At 48.2% G+C, this 19,931-nt stretch overlaps 1 protein-coding gene across 2 annotated transcripts; it reads left to right on the forward strand.

Moving 5' to 3' along the window:
- Window positions 1-739: 739 nt before the first annotated feature.
- On the forward strand, window positions 740-13,685 carry LOC145362176 (WD repeat-containing protein 20-like). 2 transcript variants are annotated; one of them, XM_080218227.1, is made up of 4 exons: window positions 740-1,064; window positions 3,369-3,551; window positions 7,368-8,645; window positions 11,919-13,685. In XM_080218227.1, the coding sequence occupies exons 1-4, from the start codon at window positions 813-815 to the stop codon at window positions 11,970-11,972; spliced, it is 1,767 nt and encodes a 588-aa protein (XP_080074353.1). In that variant the 5' UTR covers window positions 740-812; the 3' UTR covers window positions 11,973-13,685. The 2 variants fall into 2 exon arrangements, with proteins under 2 accessions (XP_080074353.1, XP_080074354.1); XM_080218228.1 differs by having other exon boundaries at window positions 7,368-8,637.
- The last annotated feature ends 6,246 nt before the right edge of the window (window positions 13,686-19,931 follow it).

A 19,931-nucleotide genomic window follows, 5' to 3' on the forward strand; every position in this document is an offset into this window, starting at 1 on the left:
ATGCTGTCGGTAGAGACCAGGCCGGACGGTGGCTCTGTCGCTGGAGGCCGGGCTGGGCTGTGCCGCTGTTGATAGAAGCCGGGCTGGGAGGGGGCGCTGCGGCCAGGTGGTGGCACTGTCGGTGGAGGTCGGCCGGGCGGTGGCTCTGTTGGCGGAGGCCGGGCCGGGCGGTGGTGCTGTCGGTGGAGTCCGGGCCGGGGGCAGTGGCGCAGTCGCTGGAGGCCGGGCTGGGCTGTGCCGCTGTCGATGGAAGCCGGGCCGGGAGGGGGCGCTGCCGATGGAAGCCGGGCCGGGAGGGGGCGCTGCCGATGGAAGCCGGGCCGGGAGGGGGCGCTGCCGATGGAAGCCGGGCCGGGAGGGGGCGCTGCCAATGGAAGCCGGGCCGGGAGGGGGCGCTGCCAATGGAAGCCGGGCCGGGAGGGGGCGCTGCCGATGGAAGCCGGGCCGGGCGGTGGCGCTGTTGATGAAAGCCGGGCCGGGAGGGGGCGCTGCCGTTGGAAGCCGGGCCGGGAGGGGGCGCTGCCGTTGGAAGCCGGGCCGGGAGGGGGCGCTGTTGATGAAAGCCGGGCCGGGTGGTGGCGCTGCCGATGGAGGCCGGGCTGGGCTGTGCCGCTGTCGATGGAAGCCGGGCCGGGAGGGGGCGCTGCCGTTGGAAGCCGGGCCGGGAGGGGGCGCTGCCGATGGAAGCCGGGCCGGGAGGGGGCGCTGCCGATGGAAGCCGGGCCGGGCGGTGGCGCTGTTGATGAAAGCCGGGCCGGGTGGTGGCGCTGCCGGTGGAGGCCGGGCCGGGCGAGTTGCGGCTCCGGCTGAAGATGGCGGCTGAGGGCGGAGGGAAGGAGCTGAACGAGATCAAGTCGCAGTTCCGGACCCGGGAGGGAGCCTACAAGCTGTTGAGTCTGTCCGAGTACAGCCGCCCCAACCGAGTGCCGCTGAGCGCAACCCAGGGCACCAACCCGGTGCGCGTTTCCATGGTGAACGTGCGGGACCAGAGCGGCAGCGGGGACCGCATCTGCTTCAATGTGGGCCGTGAACTCTACCTCTACCTGTACCGGGGGCCCAGGAAGGTGAGGCCGCGGCTCCCGGGCCCTCAGAGCCCAGCCCCATGGGCAGGGCAAGGGTCAGCTATTGACCCGGTTCGAGATCAAATTGGGTGGTCAAAGGTTGCATTCAGCTGCCGGGAGATCAAGGGTTGGGTTCAGGTGCGCGCAGGTCAGAGGTTGGGTTCAGGTGCGCGCAGGTCAGAGGTTGGGTTCAGGTGCGCGCAGGTCAGAGGTTGGGTTCAGGTGCGCGCAGGTCAGAGGTTGGGTTCAGGTGCGCGCAGGTCAGAGGTTGGGTTCAGGTGCGCGCAGGTCAGAGGTTGGGTTAGCGATAAGTAAAAGTTTGAGTTCAGGCAGTGGGAACATAGGGTATTTTTGCGGGGGGTGGTTGCAGATGAGTGAGTGCGGTACACGCACAGAACAAAGAAATGAGCAGAATGTGAATGTGGAAAAGAACCTGATCTGTTCCAGCAGTGAAGGGGCTACGAATTTGTAAACTTGTTAGTATTGCAATTATTCAGACACTTCTTAAGAGGATCAGGTTCTTTTACAAATTGAACTCCTCGAAATCAAACAGTTCCTATCAAACATTCTCTGCGATAGAGACAGTGTAGAGGAAGCTTTACTTTGTATCTAACCCCTTGTTGTACCTGCCCTAGGAGTGTTGGATGGAGACAAGATAGCAAAAGATTAATTCTGTACCTTAGTCATGCTGTACTTGCCCTGGGAATGTTTGTTGGGAACAGTTTAGAGAAAGTTTTACTTTGTATCTAACCCCATGTTGTGCTTGCCCTGGGAGTGTTTGGTGGAGACAGAGCAGAGAGAGCTTTATTCTGTATCTAATCCTGTGCTGTACCTGTCCTGGAAGTGGTTGATGGGGATAGTGCAGAGGGAGCTTTACTCTGTATGTAACTCTGTGCTGTACCTGTCCTGGGAGCATTTGATGGGGACAGTGTAGAGGGAGCTTTATTTTGTACTTAATCTGTCCTGGAATATTTTATGGGGGGCAGTGTAGAGGGTGCTTTACCCTGTATCTAACCCTGTATTATATCTGTCCTGGGAGTGTTTGATGGGGACATTGTAAAGGGAGCTTGACTCTGTATCTAACTGCGTGTTGTACCTGTCCTGGAGTCTTTGAAGGGGACAGTGTAGATGGAGCTTTACTCTGTATCTAACCCCATGCTGTACCTGTCCTGGGAGTGTTTGATGGCAACACTGTAGAGGGAGCTTTACTCTGTATCTAACCCCATGCTGTACCTGTCCTGGGAGTGTTTGGTGGAGTGAGTGCAGAGAGATTTACTCTAACGCTGTCCTGGGTGTGTTTCATGGTGACTGTCTCCAGGCAACTGTCCAGTGACTAAACTTCAAAATAAGATTTTTCCTTGGGGGCAGAGTTTAGAAGCTGGGGTAATATTCTCAATAGCATTTACAACAGTAATGAGAAATGTCTTTGCTCAGATTGTGATGGGGATTGTTTTGGTGTGTGGGAGTGTTAAAGGTGAAGCTTGATCTGATTGGCTGAGCAGATTTGAGTGGCTGTACAGCTTCTGTTTCCCATGTGTCTGCGTTTGGTGTTGGGTTAAAATATGTGCACGGTCTTTTGAAACAATGCCTTCCCTTGCTCTGATATCTTCCAAGTTATGGAAATGTAGAAATCCCACCCCCTATCAAACAAGCCATGGCATCTGGCAGTCAATTGAAAATATAAAAACTAAACAAAATATTTTTGGTTTGCATGGATCCTTGCAGATGGAATTTAGATAGAGTTCAAAGCTCGCCTTGTTGAACTGTGGGTCAGCATCGATGGGCTGACTGTGTTGCTATGTCCCTAGTGTGTTAGGGTTTTAGAACACAAATAACATGTGTAAAAGAAAAGTTTTTATTAGTTACAAGTAAGGCTTATATTCACACTGTGAAAATCCCCTAGTCGCCACACTCCGGCAACTGGCTACGCTGAGAGAGAATTTAGCACAGCCAATCCACCTAACCAGCACATCTTTGGAATGTGGGAGGAAACCAGAACACCTGGAGGAAACCCATGCAGACATGGGGAGAACATGCAGACTCCACACAGACAGTGACCCAAGCCGGGAATCAAACCCGGTCCCTGGCACTGTGAGGCTGCAGTGCGAACCACTGTGCCAACGTGCTGCCCTAGAGTTTCTCCATCTGGTACACTTAGAGCACCTCCTTGACTACTTGTTTACAGCCGCAGCTGTGTCACCATAGTGGGATTTGAGCTATTGGTTTGATGTGGGTTGTAAAATGTTCACTCTGTGCTGAGACCCCAAGCTATCTCAACTAATAATGAGTCTTTCGTGTTCCCCTCAGGCAGCAGATCTCAGTAAACCCATCGACAAACGAATCTACAAAGGGACTCAGCCCACCTGTCATGACTTTAACCAGTTCACTGCCACACCCGACAGCGTCTCGCTTGTGGTCGGCTTCTCAGCAGGACAGGTCCAGTATCTGGATCCAATCAAGAAAGAAACCAGCAAGTTATTCAACGAAGAGGTAGTGTGGTCGCCCCGTGTATGTGCTGCGCTTTTCAGACCTCTGTGTGACTTGGACAGTAACCAGAAGGGCAAAGTTTTCTGTCACCCTATCGGAGAGCAGCTCTAGTCTGCTCCCCTTGTAGTGTCGCTCACCCATCACCCTCGTGCTTGTGATTAAATGCTGCCTCTGGTTTTTGTTTTCAAATCTCTCATGGCCTTGCCCCATTTCTATCTCTCTCACACTCTCCCAGATCTCTGCCCTCCTCAGATTCTGGTCTTCTGTGCATTCCCAATTTTAATCTTGCCACCACTGAGGCCCAAAATTCTGGAATTCTCTCCCTTTCATCTAAGTCCGTCCTGGATGCAAGAAAATTGCAGGCCCTTTGCCCCTCCAAGCCTGTACCGACATGCTGCCTGACTGAACTAAAATGTCCTACCCTTCCGGGGACCATATCCCTCCATTCCCAACCTATTTACATATTTGTCAAGATGCCCCTTAAAAGTCATTATTGTATCTGCTTCCACTACCTCCCCTGGCAACGAGTTCCAGGCACCCACCATCCTCTGTGTAAAAAATCTTGCCTCGTACATCTCCTTTAAGCCTTGCCCCTCACACCTTAAACCTGTGCTCTCTAGTAAAAGGGCCCTGCACTGCCTTGGGGAAAAAACCTCTGACTGTCCACGCCCCTCATAATTTTGTAGACTTCTTTCAGGTCACCCCTCAGCCTCCATCGTTCCAGTGAGAACAAACCAAGTTTCTCCAACCTCTCCTCATAGCTAATGCCCTCCATACCAGGCAACATCCTGGTAAATCTTTTCTGTACCCTCTCCAAAACCGCCACCTGGTAGTGTGGCGATCAGAATTGAACACAATAGCCCAAGTGCAGCCTAACTAAGGTTCTATAAAGCTGCAACATGACTTGTCAGTTTTTAAATTCAGTGCCCTGGCTGGTGAAGGCAAGATGCCATATGCCTTTTTAACTATCTTCTCCACCTGTTTTGCCACTTTCAGTGCCCTGTGTACCTGTACACCCAGATCTCTCTGCCTGTCAATACTCTTGAGGGTTCTGCCATTTACTGCATATTTCCCATCTGTATTAGATCTGCCAAAATGCATTACCTCACATTTGTCCAGATTAAACTCCATCTGCCATCTTTCCACCCAAGTTTCCAACTGATTTATGTCCACTGTCCTACCTTCATCAATCATCTTCATCACTTCTTCGAAAAACTCAATCAAGTTTGTAAGACACAACCTTCCCTTCACAAAACCATGTTGCCTCTCGCTAGAATGTCCACTTATTTCCAAGTGGGAGTGAATCCTGTCCAATAATTTCCCTACCACCTGATGTAAGGCTCACCGGCCTGTAATTACCTGGATTATTCTTGCTATCCTCCTTAAACAAAGGAACAACAGTGCCTGTTCTCTAATCCTCTGGCACCTCCCCTGTAGCCAGTGAGGATACAAAAATTTCTCTCAAGGCCCTAGCAATTTCATCCCTTGCTGCTCTCAGTATTCTGGGGTATATCCTATCAGGCCCTAGGGACTTGTCGACCTTAATGTTTCTCAAGAGCCCCAGTACCATGACCTTTCTGATCTCAATATGACTCAAACTATCTACACATCTTTCCCAGACTCAATCCGTCAAGTCCTTCTGTTTGGTAAATATTGACTCAAAGTACTCATTAATACCTCGCCCACCTCCTCTGGCTCCACGCATAGATTCCCTCCCTTGTCTGTGAGTGGGCCAACCTTTCTCTGGCATCTCTCTTGCTCTTTATATATGTATAAAAAGCTTGCTGGTCAATGGTTTTTTTTGTGACCCCTTTTAGCCCTCCTTACTCCTTGTTTAAGTTTATTGTACTTGTATTCCACACTTGCATCATGTGTTCCTAGTCCCCCAGCCTTGGCGAATGCTTCCTTTCTCTTTGACCAAACTTTCAGACATTTGCCACAACATCCATTAGTTGCCTCGGCGTCACAATTTGTTGCTGACGCTCCTGTGAACGCGCCTTAATGATATGGCGCCACCTCAATTCACGTAGCTGATGATCTTCAGGGTACCCGGTCTACCCTTGACGGTGGCACTGTTTCCATTCAGCTGCGGGTCAACGTGCTGGGGTCTGGAATATTTACCCTCTGTCATCCTTTCCCTGGGGGTGAAGAGGGGAAGGTAGTAGTCAGATGGGAGATGGTCAGTGCTCTTTCATGGAATGTGGGCCGTGTTAATGTTGAATTTGCACTGCAATAGAATTCAAATGAACAATGCAGTACAGTGGGGGGGGGATCATAGCCCGAGTGTATAAACTAGGGAGGAACTGGGAGAATCTGTGACTGCACTATACTGTCTTGGAAATAAATCTGTTTTAAGATCAGGTTGGTCCAGACTTATTCTTCCTCAACATACAATTATTGGAATTAACAGGTGTCACTGGCTAGGCTGGTATTTATCACCTAGTTCTAATCTACCTTGAAGTCGGTGGTGAGCTGCCACCTTGATCCATGCCACCCATGTGGTGTAGGTAAACCCATAGTGCTGTTAGGGAGTGTCTTAGGAACTGTAAGGACCTGGAAACCTTTTACTGAGTGCCGGAACTGAGAAGGCCCTCTTGTTAAGATTATCCTCCCATTCTGCGACCATTCAAAATGATATTTTTTATGAAAATTCTGATTATCCCTACCCAGTAATCATAGCCCATCCTCCCCTCTCCCCCTCCTACAGCTGTTAGCTGTAGTACCGTGTACGGAGTCTATGGGGCCCCATTTTAAAACAACTTTCTTCCCACTGCATGCACCAAACAGCATGCACCAAACAGTGTGAATGGCACTAGAGATCTCAGAGACTTACCTGAGTTAGATTTGAACCCAGATCTTCTCATATCTTGTCTTTTCTTGTTTGGGATTTGTGAGGGAGAGAGGAGGTGGGAACGCAGTGTGCAATCAGTCAGGTAACCTTTTTAAACGTTCGGTGTTTTGAAATTGGCAAGAAATTTCTGCATTTCAAATATATTTTGTCGCTGTCATGGGTTTGATATTGTGGGTTAAACTCTCCACACCTACCTCCTCATTTCCAAAGCTCATCCAATGAAAGTTTATCTGTTCATTAGTCACAAGTAAGGCTTACATTAACACTGCAATGAAGTTACTGTGCAATTCCCCCAGTCTCCACACTCCGACGCCTGTTCAGGTCAATGCACCCTAACCAGCACATCTTTCAGACTGTGGGAGGAAACCGGAGGAAACCCACACAGACACGAGGAGAATGTGCAAACTCCAGACAGACAGTGACTCAACCCAGGAATCAAACCCAGGTCCCTGGCGCTGAGGCAGCAGTGCTAACCACTGTGCCACCATGCCATTCTGCGATGGCTGGGAATTCATGACAATACTCCACGTCACAGAGTTTAGTTGCCAGTGTGAGGTTTGTGTAGAAAGTAGCCCTGACGCCACTTTCAGTAATTTACTTAAAAGCGATCAGGATCTGGACATATTTTGACTCAGTAAGAAGCCTCACAACATCTGGTTAAAGTCCAACAGGTTTATTTGTAGCAAGAGCCACTAGCTTTTGGAGCTAGTGGCGATTGCTATAAATAAACCCGTTGGACTTTATTCTGGCGTTGAGACTTCTTACTGTGTTTACCTCAGTCCAATGCAGGCATCTCCACATCATATTTTGATTAACAGGGCTCCGTGTCCCTCTCCTTCTCCAAGTAGTTACCACTAAGACTGGGAAACCTCTGGGAGAGATGGGTTGGGATACCAAATCCCCTCATTGCTGCAAGTTTTGCTTCAGTATAGAAGTTTAAAGGTCTTTTCTTCTTCTTTGCTGTGCAGCGATTCATCGACAAGACCAAGGTGACCTGCTTGAAGTGGATGCCAGAGTCTGAGAGCCTTTTCCTTGTCGCCCACACCAGTGGCAACCTCTACCTCTACAATGTGGAGCACCCGTGTGGCACCAACGCACCCCACTACCAGCCGCTGAAACAGGGGCCTGGTTTTGCAGTGTACACCTGCAAAAGCAAATCAAGCCGGAATCCACTACTGAAGTGGTCGGTTGGTGAGGGCGCCCTGCATGAGTTTGCCTTCGCCCCTGATGGCAAGCACGTGGCGTGTGCTAGTCAAGATGGCAGTCTGCGGGTCTTCCATTTTGATTCGATGGAGCTTTACGGTGCGATGAAGAGCTACTTTGGGGGGCTGCTTTGCGTGTGCTGGAGCCCAGATGGCAGGTACATTGTGACGGGGGGTGAGGATGACCTGGTGACGGTCTGGTCCTTCTGGGACTGCCGGGTGATCGCTCGGGGTCACGGCCACAAGTCTTGGGTCAGTGTGGTGGCCTTTGACCCTTACACGAGCAGCGTTGATGACGGGGAACAGCCCGAATTCAGTGGCAGCGACGAGGACTTTCAGGAGCACGCCCCGTTTGGCCGCAACCGGACCAGCAGCACTTTATCCAGACTTTCCAAGCACAACTCAACAGACGGCCGGGCTACAAACGTGACCTACCGCTTTGGCTCTGTGGGGCAGGACACACAGTTCTGCCTGTGGGACTTGACGGAAGACATTCTGTTCCCCCATCAGCCCCTCTCACGAGCTCGGACACACACAAACGTGGTGAACACAGCCGTGCCGGGCTCCCTGAGCTGTGGGAGCCACACTGGTGGCCTCGCGCTGGAAGTTAACAATGCCAACTCCATCCCGCACTCGCTCTCCCGATCCAACAGTCTTCCCCACCCGGCCGTTACGAACGCGAACAGCAAGGCCCACGGGACGGACGGGGGCGTCCCTTTCAGCATCAGCAAGTTTGCCACGCTGACGCTCCACGAGCGCAAAGATAAAAGCGCGGAGAAGGACCACAAGCGGAACCACAGCATTGGGCACGTCATCAGCAAGAGCAATGACAAGCTCAACCTGGTCACCAGAAACAAACTGGATCCGGCAAAGACTCTGGGGACCACCTTGTGCCCCCGAATGGACGAGGTGCCCTTGCTGGAGCCCCTGGTCTGTAAAAAGATCGCACACGAGAGACTAACGGTGTTGATATTCTTGGAGGATTGCATAGTCACTGCTTGCCAAGAAGGCTTCATTTGCACATGGGCACGGCCAGGTAAAGTGGTGAGTATGGGAGGGATGGAGACAGGCCAGAGTCATTATCTCTGTGACCTCCTGCAGCCTTCGAACCCTCCAGAGATCCCTGCAACCTACCACCGCACCCCCCCCCCTGCAAATTCTGGCCTCTCATGCACCCTCACTTCTATTCATTCCACCAGTGGCAGCCATGCCTTCACCTGCCATCTGCATAATGGCTGGAATCACTTCCCTAACTCCCTTGCTGGTCTCTTTCCTGCCCATTCCTTTTAAAACTGCTTTTAAAACCCATCTAAGTATCTCCTCCTAAAATTCAGTATTTGGTAACACCACTGCAAAATGCCTTGGGATGTTTTTATTCTATCAAGGATACTATAGAAATGAAGTTGTTAGTTGCAAATAAACCATTGCAAAATCATCGAGATATAAAGCCCTTCAACTCATCTAGGCTTCCTGAACTAATCCCATTTGTCTGTGTTCGACCCATATCCCTCTTAGCCTTTTCCATTCATGTAGCTGTCTTGAGAAGAGCTCAAGAACATTCTAGGGTGTTAGTGAACACCCACAGGACAAGTAACAAAGGCTCTTGGAGCACTTTGTGCTCATGGAACCCTGTTGCTCTACTCTTTCTGGTCCCTTAGTCTTCCCCAGTTCTCTTTGCTCCACTGTTGATAGCCGTGCCTCAGCAACCCTAAACTCCAGAATTCACTTCTTGAATCTCTCCATGTCTTTGCTTTTCAAAACCATTAAAATCCACCTCCAAACCTTTGATTATCCGTCCACTTATCTCTTTTTGTCAGGTGATGCTCCTTCTACGACTTATAAGGTGCCACCTCCATGTTGCTGTGTATCCAAAAACCTACAGGGATAGCTAAATAGAGTAGAGAATAATGAGTGACTCCTGTCTGCACCAATGGTGGGACTTTGAACTTACAACAACTTGAATTTATTTAATGTAATAAAGGCACTATTTAAACTACTTGAGCTGATTACTTGAAGAGATGGCCAAAAGCTTGGTCAGAGATGTAGCTTTTAAGGAGTGTCATGGAGGTAGGAGGAGAGGGTTAGGGAGAGGGTACCTAGAACTTAGGGCTCAGGTAGCTGTGGTCACGGCCTCCAGTCACAGATCAATTAAAATCGGGAACGCACAAGAAACCGTAATGAGGTGAGCTCAGGGATGTGGGGATACAGGAGATTACAGAGACAGGAAGAGGCAAAGCCATATAAGGATTGGAAAGCGAGGGTGGGTATTTTAAAATCGCGGCATTACTTGACTCGGAGCCTAGCCCAGACAGATATATAAGGATCTGTGCACAGTGAGGAAGGGACAGAGGGCAAACAAGGTTATTTTGTACCAGTATTTGTACTGTTAACTCCTGGCTCTGCTGTATGTCAAATTAATTCGATTGTACTCTTGTATGTTTGCTCGGGGATTCTGTTCTTTGCTATTCTTTCCCTGGGGATGTTCACCTTTTCTGGCTGTAGTTCATTGATACCTGTCAGAGAGGAACAGCCATTGAACCTTCAGTAAGATATGCGCTTAACTCCAAATTCCTGCCTTTTCCTGACATTCCTTAAACTCTTTAGTTCACAAAAGCTCTGAATTAAAATTTACAGTTGATCTAGCATCAGTTGTTGGGCAGTTAGCTCTGTACAACATCTGATGATCGTTTCATTCTGTTACTGAAAATTGTTTTTGGTTCTCAAGGGACAATTCAGGATGGGAATAAATACTGGCCTAATCAGCAAAATTCAAATCCCATAAATGAGTTTAAAAAATAGTTCCAGGCACCATAGAGTCTTTAAACAGCAGAGAATTCTTCAAGATGGGATTTACTCCCACTTGGAAGTAAGTGAACATATTAGCGAGAGAGGCATCATGGTTTTGTGAAGGGGGGTATGTCTCACTAACTTGATCAGGGTTTTTGAGGAAGTGACGAAGATGATTGATGATAGGGCAATGGATGTTGTCTGCATGGACTTCAGTAAGACCTTTGACAAGGTTCCTCATGACACACTGGTGCAGAAGGTGAAGTCGCATGGGATCGGAGGTGAGCTGGCAAGGTGGATCCAGAACTGGCTCAGTCATCGAAGACACAGGATAGCAGTGGAAGGGTGCATGTCTGGAGGGCTGTGACAAATGGTGTTCCTCAGGGATCAGTGCTGGGACCTTTGCTGTTTGTAATATATATAAATGATTTGGAGGAGGATGTCACTGGTTTGATTTGCATGTTGATGAGGGGCATGGACAGAGTGGATAGTCAGAAGCTTTTTCCCACAGTGAAGGAGTTAATTACTAGGGGGAATAGATAAGCAAGGGGCAAGATTTAACAGTGATGTACGATACAGGTTTTTTTACAGAGTGGTGGAACTCACTGCTGGGGGAGGTAATGGAAGCAGATGAAATAATGACTTTTAATGGGTGTCTTGAGAAATTTATGGATAGGATAGGAATACAGGGATGTGGTCCCCAGAAGAGTAGGGGGTGTTAGTTCAGTTGGGCAGCATGGTCGGTGCAGGGTTTTAGGGCCGAAGGGCCTGTTCCTGTGCTGTTATTTTCTTTGTTCTTTGAAATAGCTTCTCTCGTCTACCTGATTAGTTCAATTTCCTCACTTGAAATTTTTGATCAAATTGTCCCTTAATCTTCCAAAATCCAGGGAATACTACCTGAGTTCGTGTGAACTCTCCTTATAGTTTAACCTTTAGAATCTGGGTATTATTCTTGTAAATCTAGGCTGTACTCCCTCCAAGGCCAATATGTCCTGCCACAATACTCCAAGTATCCTTCCCCCTCAGGTGCTTTAGCCCTGGTCATTTCTTTGAAGAGCAGTGGTTCTGTGGAGGGGTTTGAGCCTGTGACCCCAAAGCATAAACCCTGAACCTCTGAATTACTTGTCCAGTGACATTACCACGACCTCTAGCGTCTGCCCTCCATTGCAATTGAGTGGGTGCAATAGTCTTGAGGGGCTGAACCAACCTGTTCCTTTCAAGATTCCTTGTTTTAAATAATCCCTTAATTTGATTTTGGAGGTGGGTGGGTTCAGTGACTATCAAATCATAACAACATAGAAGGTTATTTGGTTCACCGTGTCTTGCTTTTTTTTGACTATCCTATCCCACTGTCCTGCTCTTTCCCAATGGCACTGTAGATTTTTTTGCTCCTGCAAGCTTCTATCCAGATCTCTCTTGCTAGTTACTGTGTGGAGAATTCAAATTTCCCTGCTGGCTGGTATTTTAAGGTTGTGGTTCTTTTGTTTACCCAGCACATCGTGGTAACCTGTGCATATTTTCTCTCCTTAGGGTCTGCTGTCGGCACAGAATCAGGCTAACTCGCCAAGTGGGACCGTGGTGTAGCTGGTACTGAGGCAAAAGTACTTTCTGCCGCTTGGGCACTGCCAGTATCCCGGCACTCACCCGTCAATTGCCGGAGCTGCTGACGCACTGACGCTCCCGGTTCCAAGATGGGGAATCCCCCAAACTGCACTCATCGCTGGCAGGGGGGAGAAAAAACTCCTTTATTTATTAATAGTTTGAAACTAAATCCCTTGGTGGAGCTCGAACCTCAAATCACTTCTAATTTATGTAACTGTACAGTCTAAATGTGACCCCGCGAGCCATGCGGGAGGAGGGGAGCTTTATCAGTGTCTTACTTCAGATAGATTATTATATATTGTGTACATAGACAAACTGGGCAATCAGTGTAATTCTCATCACAGTATCAGGTACGAGCAAAGAGCAATACAAATCCCACGAGCGTCAGAAGTAGGATTTGGTCAAAAACGAGGCCCAATTTTTAGAAATGTTCATCTCCAATCTGTTGCAGAGAGAGGGATTGAGGCCTTGACAGAACAATGCTGCTGCTGTTTGCAGTGCAGGCCAGTGGAGCATTGATGGGCGCCATTTTATTTTTATTTGCACTTAATTTGAGTTGTTCTACCGGAAAGTGAGCTGCGGTGCACTACGTTTGGTGGCATTAGCTCTGGCCATGAATCTTGTCTATGCTGTGATTTGCAAATGATAACAAATGACTGATTTCTCCTTTATTAAAATATTTAAAATATCTTTCTAACACGGTGAGGGTTGCTTTTCTTGTCTTGGGTGAGAAAGAGAGCAGAGTGAACCTCCACATGCTGTATGAGGCAGCATGCACAATGTACAGCGTGATGATTTGTATTTATTACTGACCGAGAGGAGAAATCTCTTCCATCAAGAGGTTGTGAATCTTTGAAATTCTTTATTCCAAGGGGGCTGTGGATACCACTGATATGTAAGACTGAGATCGTGAAAGGTGGGAATAGGAGGCAGAGATAGAAGATCGACCGTGATCTTATTGAGATGGTTTGAGGGCATCCTCCTCGTTTCTTAATGCCTCCATTTTAAATAGCTGCCCACACAATTTATCTGAGCCCTCGGGAGCCAGCTGGATTTTGCTGACAGTCCTAGTCTCTAGCCAACTTCAACGCAGTGTTTTGTCAATTGGTGTGCCTGGAAAATGGCTGCACAGTGATACTTACCCAGTTTTAAGGAGGATTAAAAATGTTTCTGTTGGTTTGAGAGTAAGATTTCCTGACTGCCTGTTCATCCCAAACAGATTTGGTGTGTAAACAGACTTGAGACCCAGGGAAGATAGGTATCCACTCCTCATTTGGTATCTGGGCAACATGTCCATTATAGTGTAAATGGATATAGTACAATGGGGCCCACTCGTGATTTGAATTTGTTCCTGTGTCTTATTTGTTCCTGATGCCTCTATGGTGGTTCAGCACTCAATTTGGAAAAACATTACCAATCTTGCAGTGCCCTTTGACCTCTGGGTTTTGAGTGGAAGGGTCACGGTGTTTCCCTTCTCCAGACCTCACTCCTGGCCATCTTAGTCCAGTCCAGTCCCATGCTGAAAGGACCAAACAGCAAAAAGAAAATGACCCTGTTGTTTGTTAGAAGCTCACAGCATAATTAGGGCTCAAAATGTGGAGAAACACTTGTGATGGGAGGGAAAGTCTGACAGGAAAGAGGCTGACAATGCTGAGGGCTAAGAAAAGGAGGACCCAAAATTGAGTGTTTAAGAAGGCAGGGCTGAAGGGAGATGTGGAGAAGAGGGAGGGGCTGAGGGGGAGATGGAGGGGGGAGGGGAAGACCGCAGGGTTAAGGGTGGGGGGAGGGGGAGAGGGCATAGCTGAGGTGGAATGGGGAAGGAGCGACAACAAGAGGAGGCGTGGCAGAGGAAGAGAGGGTGGGAAGGGGGACGGTGTGGGATGGAGATAAGTGAGACTGAGAGGGGGCAAGGTGGGTCTAAGGGGGACAGGGCGGGGCTGAGGGGGGAAGGGGAGAGACCTTGCTGAGGAGGGGGCGAGTGTGGGGCTGGGGTGTTTAGGTAGAAGGATGGGATGAGGGAACAAGATCAGGCTGAGGGGGATTTAGAGAAGACGGATAAGGAGGAAGCAGCCAGGCTTCGGAGAAATGAGGGGAGAGGGTGGGGCTGGGGGATGAGGGGAGTGGGTCGAGCTGTTGGGGAATATGGGAAGAGGGCAGATTTGAGGGAAAGCAAGTGTGGCTGAGGGGGGCAGGGAGGTGAGAGCAAGCTTAAGGGGTGGATTTGTGGAGGATGGGGCTGAGGGGAAATTAGGGAGAAGCTTGGAGGAGAGGCAACAGTGACAGAAGCGATAACAAGGTTCTGAATCTGAGAAAGCTACCTCAAAGAAGTGGCTGAAGAATTGCAGTTATCTGCTTTATTGTATAACTATATGAAGTGTTTAATTAACCAGATATGAGGGTCTAAATTAAATAGTTAAGGATTTCAAAGCTTAAAATAATTAAAATCTGATTAAGTAGGAATTGTGGGATAATGAAAGATCGCAGGTTTGGAGGGCTGAAGGGCCTCTTCCTGTGTTGTACTTTGTTGATTAAACAAAAACATGTCTAATTAGCCTTGGATTAATCTGAAATCGAGCTAAATTCAAATATAGTCTAGAACTCAATTTTTATTTATTAATTTGTGGGACAGGGGCATTACTGGCTGGCCAGCATTTATTACCCTTCCTTCTTTACTTGGAGTACTGTGCGCAGTTCTGGTCACCTCACTACAGGAAGGATGTGGAAGCTATTGAGACGGTGCGAGGAGATTTACAAGGATGTTGCCTGGATTGGGAGGCATGCCTTATGAAGATAGGTTGAGGGAGCTAGGTCTCCTCCCTGGAGAGATGAAGGTTGAGAGGCGACCTGATAGAGGTTTATAAAGTGTTGAGAGGAATAGATAGGGTGGATTCTCAGAGGCTATTTCCCAGGGCTGAAATGGTTGCTATGAGAGGACACAGGTTTAAGGTGCTGGGAAGCAAGTACAGAGGAGATGTTAGGGGTAAGTTTTTCACTCAGAGAGTGGTGAGTGAGTGGAATTGGCTGCCATCGGCGGTGGTAGAGGCAAACTTGCTGGGGTCTTTTAAAAGACTTTTGGATGAGTATATGGGATCTAATGGCATTGGGAGTTACAGATAGTTCTCTGGCTTGGTAGGTATAGATGTGATCGGTGCAACTTGTGGGCCGAAGGACCTGTTTGTGCTGTAATGTTCTATTTGTCCTTATTCAAAGGGCACTTGAAAGTCAACCCATTGTTGTGGCTCTGTGGTCACATACAGGCCAGACTGGGTAAGCCTGGCAGATTTCCTTCCCTGAAGGATGTTAGTGACCCAAATCGACAATGGTTTCGTGGTCATCGATATGCTTTTAATGAATTCAAATTCTACCATCTACTGTGGTGGGGTTCAAATCCAGAGTATTAGCCTGGTTCTGATTACTGGTCCAGTGACAATATCACCACACTACTATCACCCTGCCACCACTTGCATAGAAGTCTCTGTGACATAAGGAAAAATTGGGAAAAAGAAATTCTGAATTTGGAATAATGGTGCCATATAAACGGTGAGCCCTGTGGAATTACGGTCTCACACTTTAATTATTTTACAATCATATCAAGTGTTTAATTAATCAAATCTCGGAGAATAAAGTTAAAATTAACTAAGAACTGCTAACTGTGGTGATAAGTTTTCAGACTATGGAATGGATCACCAGAATGCTAATGGAGCAGCACAGTGGTTAGCACTGCTGCCTCGCAACAGGTTCGATTTCCTGTCTGTGCAAAATCTGCACCTTCTCCTTGTGTCTGTGTGGGTTTCCTCCGGGTGCTCCGTTTTCCTCCCACGTTCTGAAAGACAAGCTGGTTAGGTGCAGTGACCCCAAACAGGTGCTAGAGTTTGGTGACTAGGGCATTTTCACAGTAACTTCATTGCAATGTTAATGTAAGCCTTACTTTTGATTAATAAACAAACTTTAAGTTTAAAACTTTAATCATGGCATCTTGGGAGAGGAAACAGCCCAAGGGTACTACAGACCAGTTTAAAATGCTGGTAAAATGAAAATTAATGCAACCCTTTTTTAAAAAGTAAGCACAGATTTCAAAAAGGAACAAACCTTATTGAATTCTCCAAACATATTAATAGTGGATGGAATTTAGTTGCATTTTCTAAAGAACTTTTGATTTGATTTAGTATTGTCATGAAATGGGATACAGTGAAAAGTATTGTTTCCTGCATGCTTTATAGGCAAAACATACTGTTCATAGGGTACATGGGGAAGAGAGGGTGCAGAATATAGTGTTGCAGTCACAGAAAGGGACTAGAGAAAGATCAACTTAATATACAATAGGACCGTTCGAAAATCTGATGGCTACAGAGAAGAAGCTGTTCTTGAGTTGGTTGGTACATGTCCTCACTTTTATATATTTTTGCTGACAGAAGAAGACGGAAGAGAGTATGTCCAGGGTGCATGGGGTCCTTGATCATGCTCGTTGTTTTCCCAAGGCAGCAGGGAATGTAGACTAATCAATGACGGGAGGCTGCTTTGAGTGATGGACTGGGCTATGTTCACAATTGTTTGCAGTTTCTTACAGTCTTCATCAGAGCAGGAGCCATACCAAGCTCCAATACATCCAGATAGGATGCTTTCTATGGTGCATCTGTAAAAATTGGTTAGAGCTGTAATGGACATGCTGAATTTTCTTAGCCTCCTGAAAAGCATTGGTGGGCTTTCCTGTCACCGTGGCGGGTCCAGGACAGATTGTTGGTCATCTGAACACCTAGAAAATTGAAACTTTTACAATTTCCATTTCAGCACCACTGATGTAGACAGGAACATGTCTTCCACCACGTTTCCTGAAGTCGATGACTAGCTCCTTTGTTTTACTGACATTGAGGGAGAGATTATTGTTGTCGCACCAGTGCAAAGATTAGATTACTGACAAAGATGAGATCATGTGGCGTCAGGATATAAGTAGCACAATGAATAGCACAGGGGTTAGATCTTCATCCTCAGACTGGCAAAACCCGTGAAGTGTTTCCACAGAGATCGATGTTGGGACCACTGTTGTTCAATATTTACACAAATTATTTGGAATGGAGAAGCTACACAATTTTTAAACTTGCGAACTAATTAATGCGGTGAAAGATTGTAGCAAGCTAAATTGCAATGTCAGTAAGTTTGTGAGACGGGTTTGTAATTGGCAGCATCGCTAAGTATGATGTGGAACACTTTGGTACGAAGGATAAGATGCCACATACAGGAAACCAAAGTCTGCATTTTCACAGTCAGAATGACTCTGGATTTATATACAAATTGATTTATGCAGGAAAGGTGCACTTTCTGTGACAGCCCTTTTGAAATATTTTGTAATGTGCTTTAATATTTTATGAATAAAATATATATTTGCAACAAAAAAATTTTAAATGGCCAGATTTCAGGATTCCCATCGCCGGCAATCCCCCAGTTTTTGCTGGGGATTTCTGGCCTTGAAGGCTCCATTATTCTCCTAGCCCCCTGAACTAGCTAGCTTTTCCATGACTTCTGGTTTCAGGCCTCTCAGAGGAGTCTGGATTTGGAAACTGTTCTTGAATTGGACAGTATGTGTTTTCAGACTTTTGTAGCTTTTTCCTGACGAAAGAAAATGGAGAGCATGTCTGGAGTGCGTGAGGTCCTTGATTATGCTGGCTGTTTTCCCGAGGCAGCAGGAAGTGTAGACGGGATCAATGGATGGAGTCTGATTTGCATGATGGACTGAATGGCGATAATCCTTTTATGACTTCGGGCAGCCAAGCCTCAGTGGGCAAGTGGTACTCAACATGTGGCACGGTAGCACAATGGTTAGCGCTGCTGGGTGGTACAGTGTTTAGTGCTGCTGTCTCACAGTGCTACGGACCTGGGTTCAATTCCCGGCTTCAGTCACTATCTGTGAGGAGTTAGCACATTCTCCCTGTTAAAGTTAAAACTTGTTTATTAGTCACAACATTAACACTGCAATAAAGCTCCTGTGAAATTCCCCTAGTCGCCACAGTCCGGCGCCTGGTCGGGTCAATGCACCTAATCGTGTCTGCATGGGTTTCCTCGGGTGCTCTCGTTTCCTCCTACAGTCCAAAACCATGCAGGTTAGGTGGATCGACCATGCTAAATTGCCCTTTAATGACAGAGGGACCAGCTAGGGTAAATGCATGGGGTTATGGGAATAGAGCCTGGATGGGATTGTGGTTGGTCAGACCCAGTGGGCTGAATGGTCCCCTTCTGCCCTGTAGGATTCTATGATTCTTTACAATAATGGAATAAATGTGTAAGTGGTGCTAATAATTCTATGGACTGATCGAGAAAACCTACCAACATATTTCAAACACCCATAAACATATCCCACCTTGTGGATGTGGTACATCAGTGTGGCTTCAGCACAGGTAGCTGCAAGCTGGTCATAACCCTTCTCTGATTGCTGAGAGGCTTTTGACCAATGACCTCTGGGATGAGGAGACTGACGGCTCCACTAAAGACTGCTACAATCAATCAATGGATGAGATTCTCAAAGGAGTCCAACTGCCACAAACCCTGTTACAAATAACGTCACTCCTGCTGTTCTGCTGGGGAGTGGCTTGCTGAAGATAAATGGTACACCGTGAGACCACAAGTAAGGAATCAGCGCCAGGGACCTGGGTTTGATTGCCAGCTCAGGCCACTGTCGGTGGAGTCTGCATATTCTCTTCGTGTATGTGTGAGTTTCCTCTGGGTGCTCCAGTTTCTTCCCATTAGGTGCACTGACCATGCTAAATTCTCCCTCTGTACAGGCGTTGGGAGTGTGCCGGCTAGGGGATTATCACAGTAACTTCATTGCAATGTTAATGTAAGCCTACTTGTCACACTAATAAATAAACCAGAACTAGAGAGCACAGCCTCAAAATAAGTGGGGGGAGGTAGTTTAGAACAGAGGGTGGTGAATCTCTGGAATTCTCCGCCCATTGACGTGGTGGAGGCTACCTCGTTGAATATGTTTAAGTCACAGGTAGGTAGATATCTGATAGATAAGGGAATTAAGGGTTATGGGGAGCAAGCAGGAAAGTGGAACTGATCCACTTCAGATCAGCCATGATCTTATTGCATGGCGGGGCAGGCTCGAAGGGCTAGATAGCCTACTTCTGCTCCTATTTCTTATGTTCTTAAACCTGAAATAAACTTCAAATCTATTTAAGGCATCAGACATTGATACTGAGCTGTGGATTTGGCCTGCATTGACCCATGCTCAATGCCCTGTGGAGCTGGCTGCTCTCCCCATTCCATTCTCACAATTGTGAGAACGCATTCCTGTTCGAGCTTGACTCCTCCCTCTCCGCTGTTATGGAGAGTGCGCCTGGATGTCCATCAGTGCCTTACAAAATCGCTGCTGTCAAAGCCACCATCCATCTCCAAGATGCAATATCTGTCTACAGTTGAGCAGAGGGCTGCACGCCCTGGAGTGGACTCTCCACAGATGTGTAGACTTATTGGTGGTTTTGCTGGTGCAGACTTACAGCCTCCCATCCCTCCCCTCAGTCCTTCAACCCCTCCCTTCTCCCTCTCCCCAACCTCCTCTCCCTGACCCCTCCCCGTCCCTCTCTCCCCAAACCCACCCCGTCCTCCTTTCCCCAAACCCCTCTCCCTGACCCCTCCCCATACCCTCAACTCCTCCCACCCCCAACCCCTCCCCCAACCCACTCCCTCCCCCCTCCCCTACCCCCAAACCCCTCCCCCTCCCTCCAAACCCCTGTCCCCAAACCCCCTCGCTCCCCCCAAACCCCTCTCCCTCCCTCCAAACCCCTCTCCCCAAACCCCCTCCCTCCCCCCGGACCCATCTCCCCAAACCCCCTCCCTCCCCCCCGGACCCCTCTCCCCAAACCCCCTCCCTCCCCCCCGGACCCCTCTCCCCAAACCCCCTCCCTCCCCCCGGACCCCTCCCCCAACCCTCTCCCTCCCCCCGGA

This window comes from Carcharhinus amblyrhynchos, unplaced genomic scaffold (genome assembly GCF_965287045.1).
Source record: "Carcharhinus amblyrhynchos unplaced genomic scaffold, sCarAmb.v2.hapA scaffold_37, whole genome shotgun sequence".
NCBI classification, from domain to species: domain Eukaryota; kingdom Metazoa; phylum Chordata; class Chondrichthyes; order Carcharhiniformes; family Carcharhinidae; genus Carcharhinus; species Carcharhinus amblyrhynchos.

Coding starts and splice junctions, on each gene's coding strand:
- LOC145362176 (XM_080218227.1), top strand. CDS start 813: ATGGCGGCTGAGGGCGGAGGGAAGGAGCTGAACGAGATCAAGTCGCAG. Junction 1,065..3,368: donor TGTACCGGGGGCCCAGGAAG/GTGAGGCCGCGG, acceptor TGTTCCCCTCAG/GCAGCAGATCTCAGTAAACC. Junction 8,646..11,918: donor GGGCACGGCCAGGTAAAGTG/GTGAGTATGGGA, acceptor TTCTCTCCTTAG/GGTCTGCTGTCGGCACAGAA.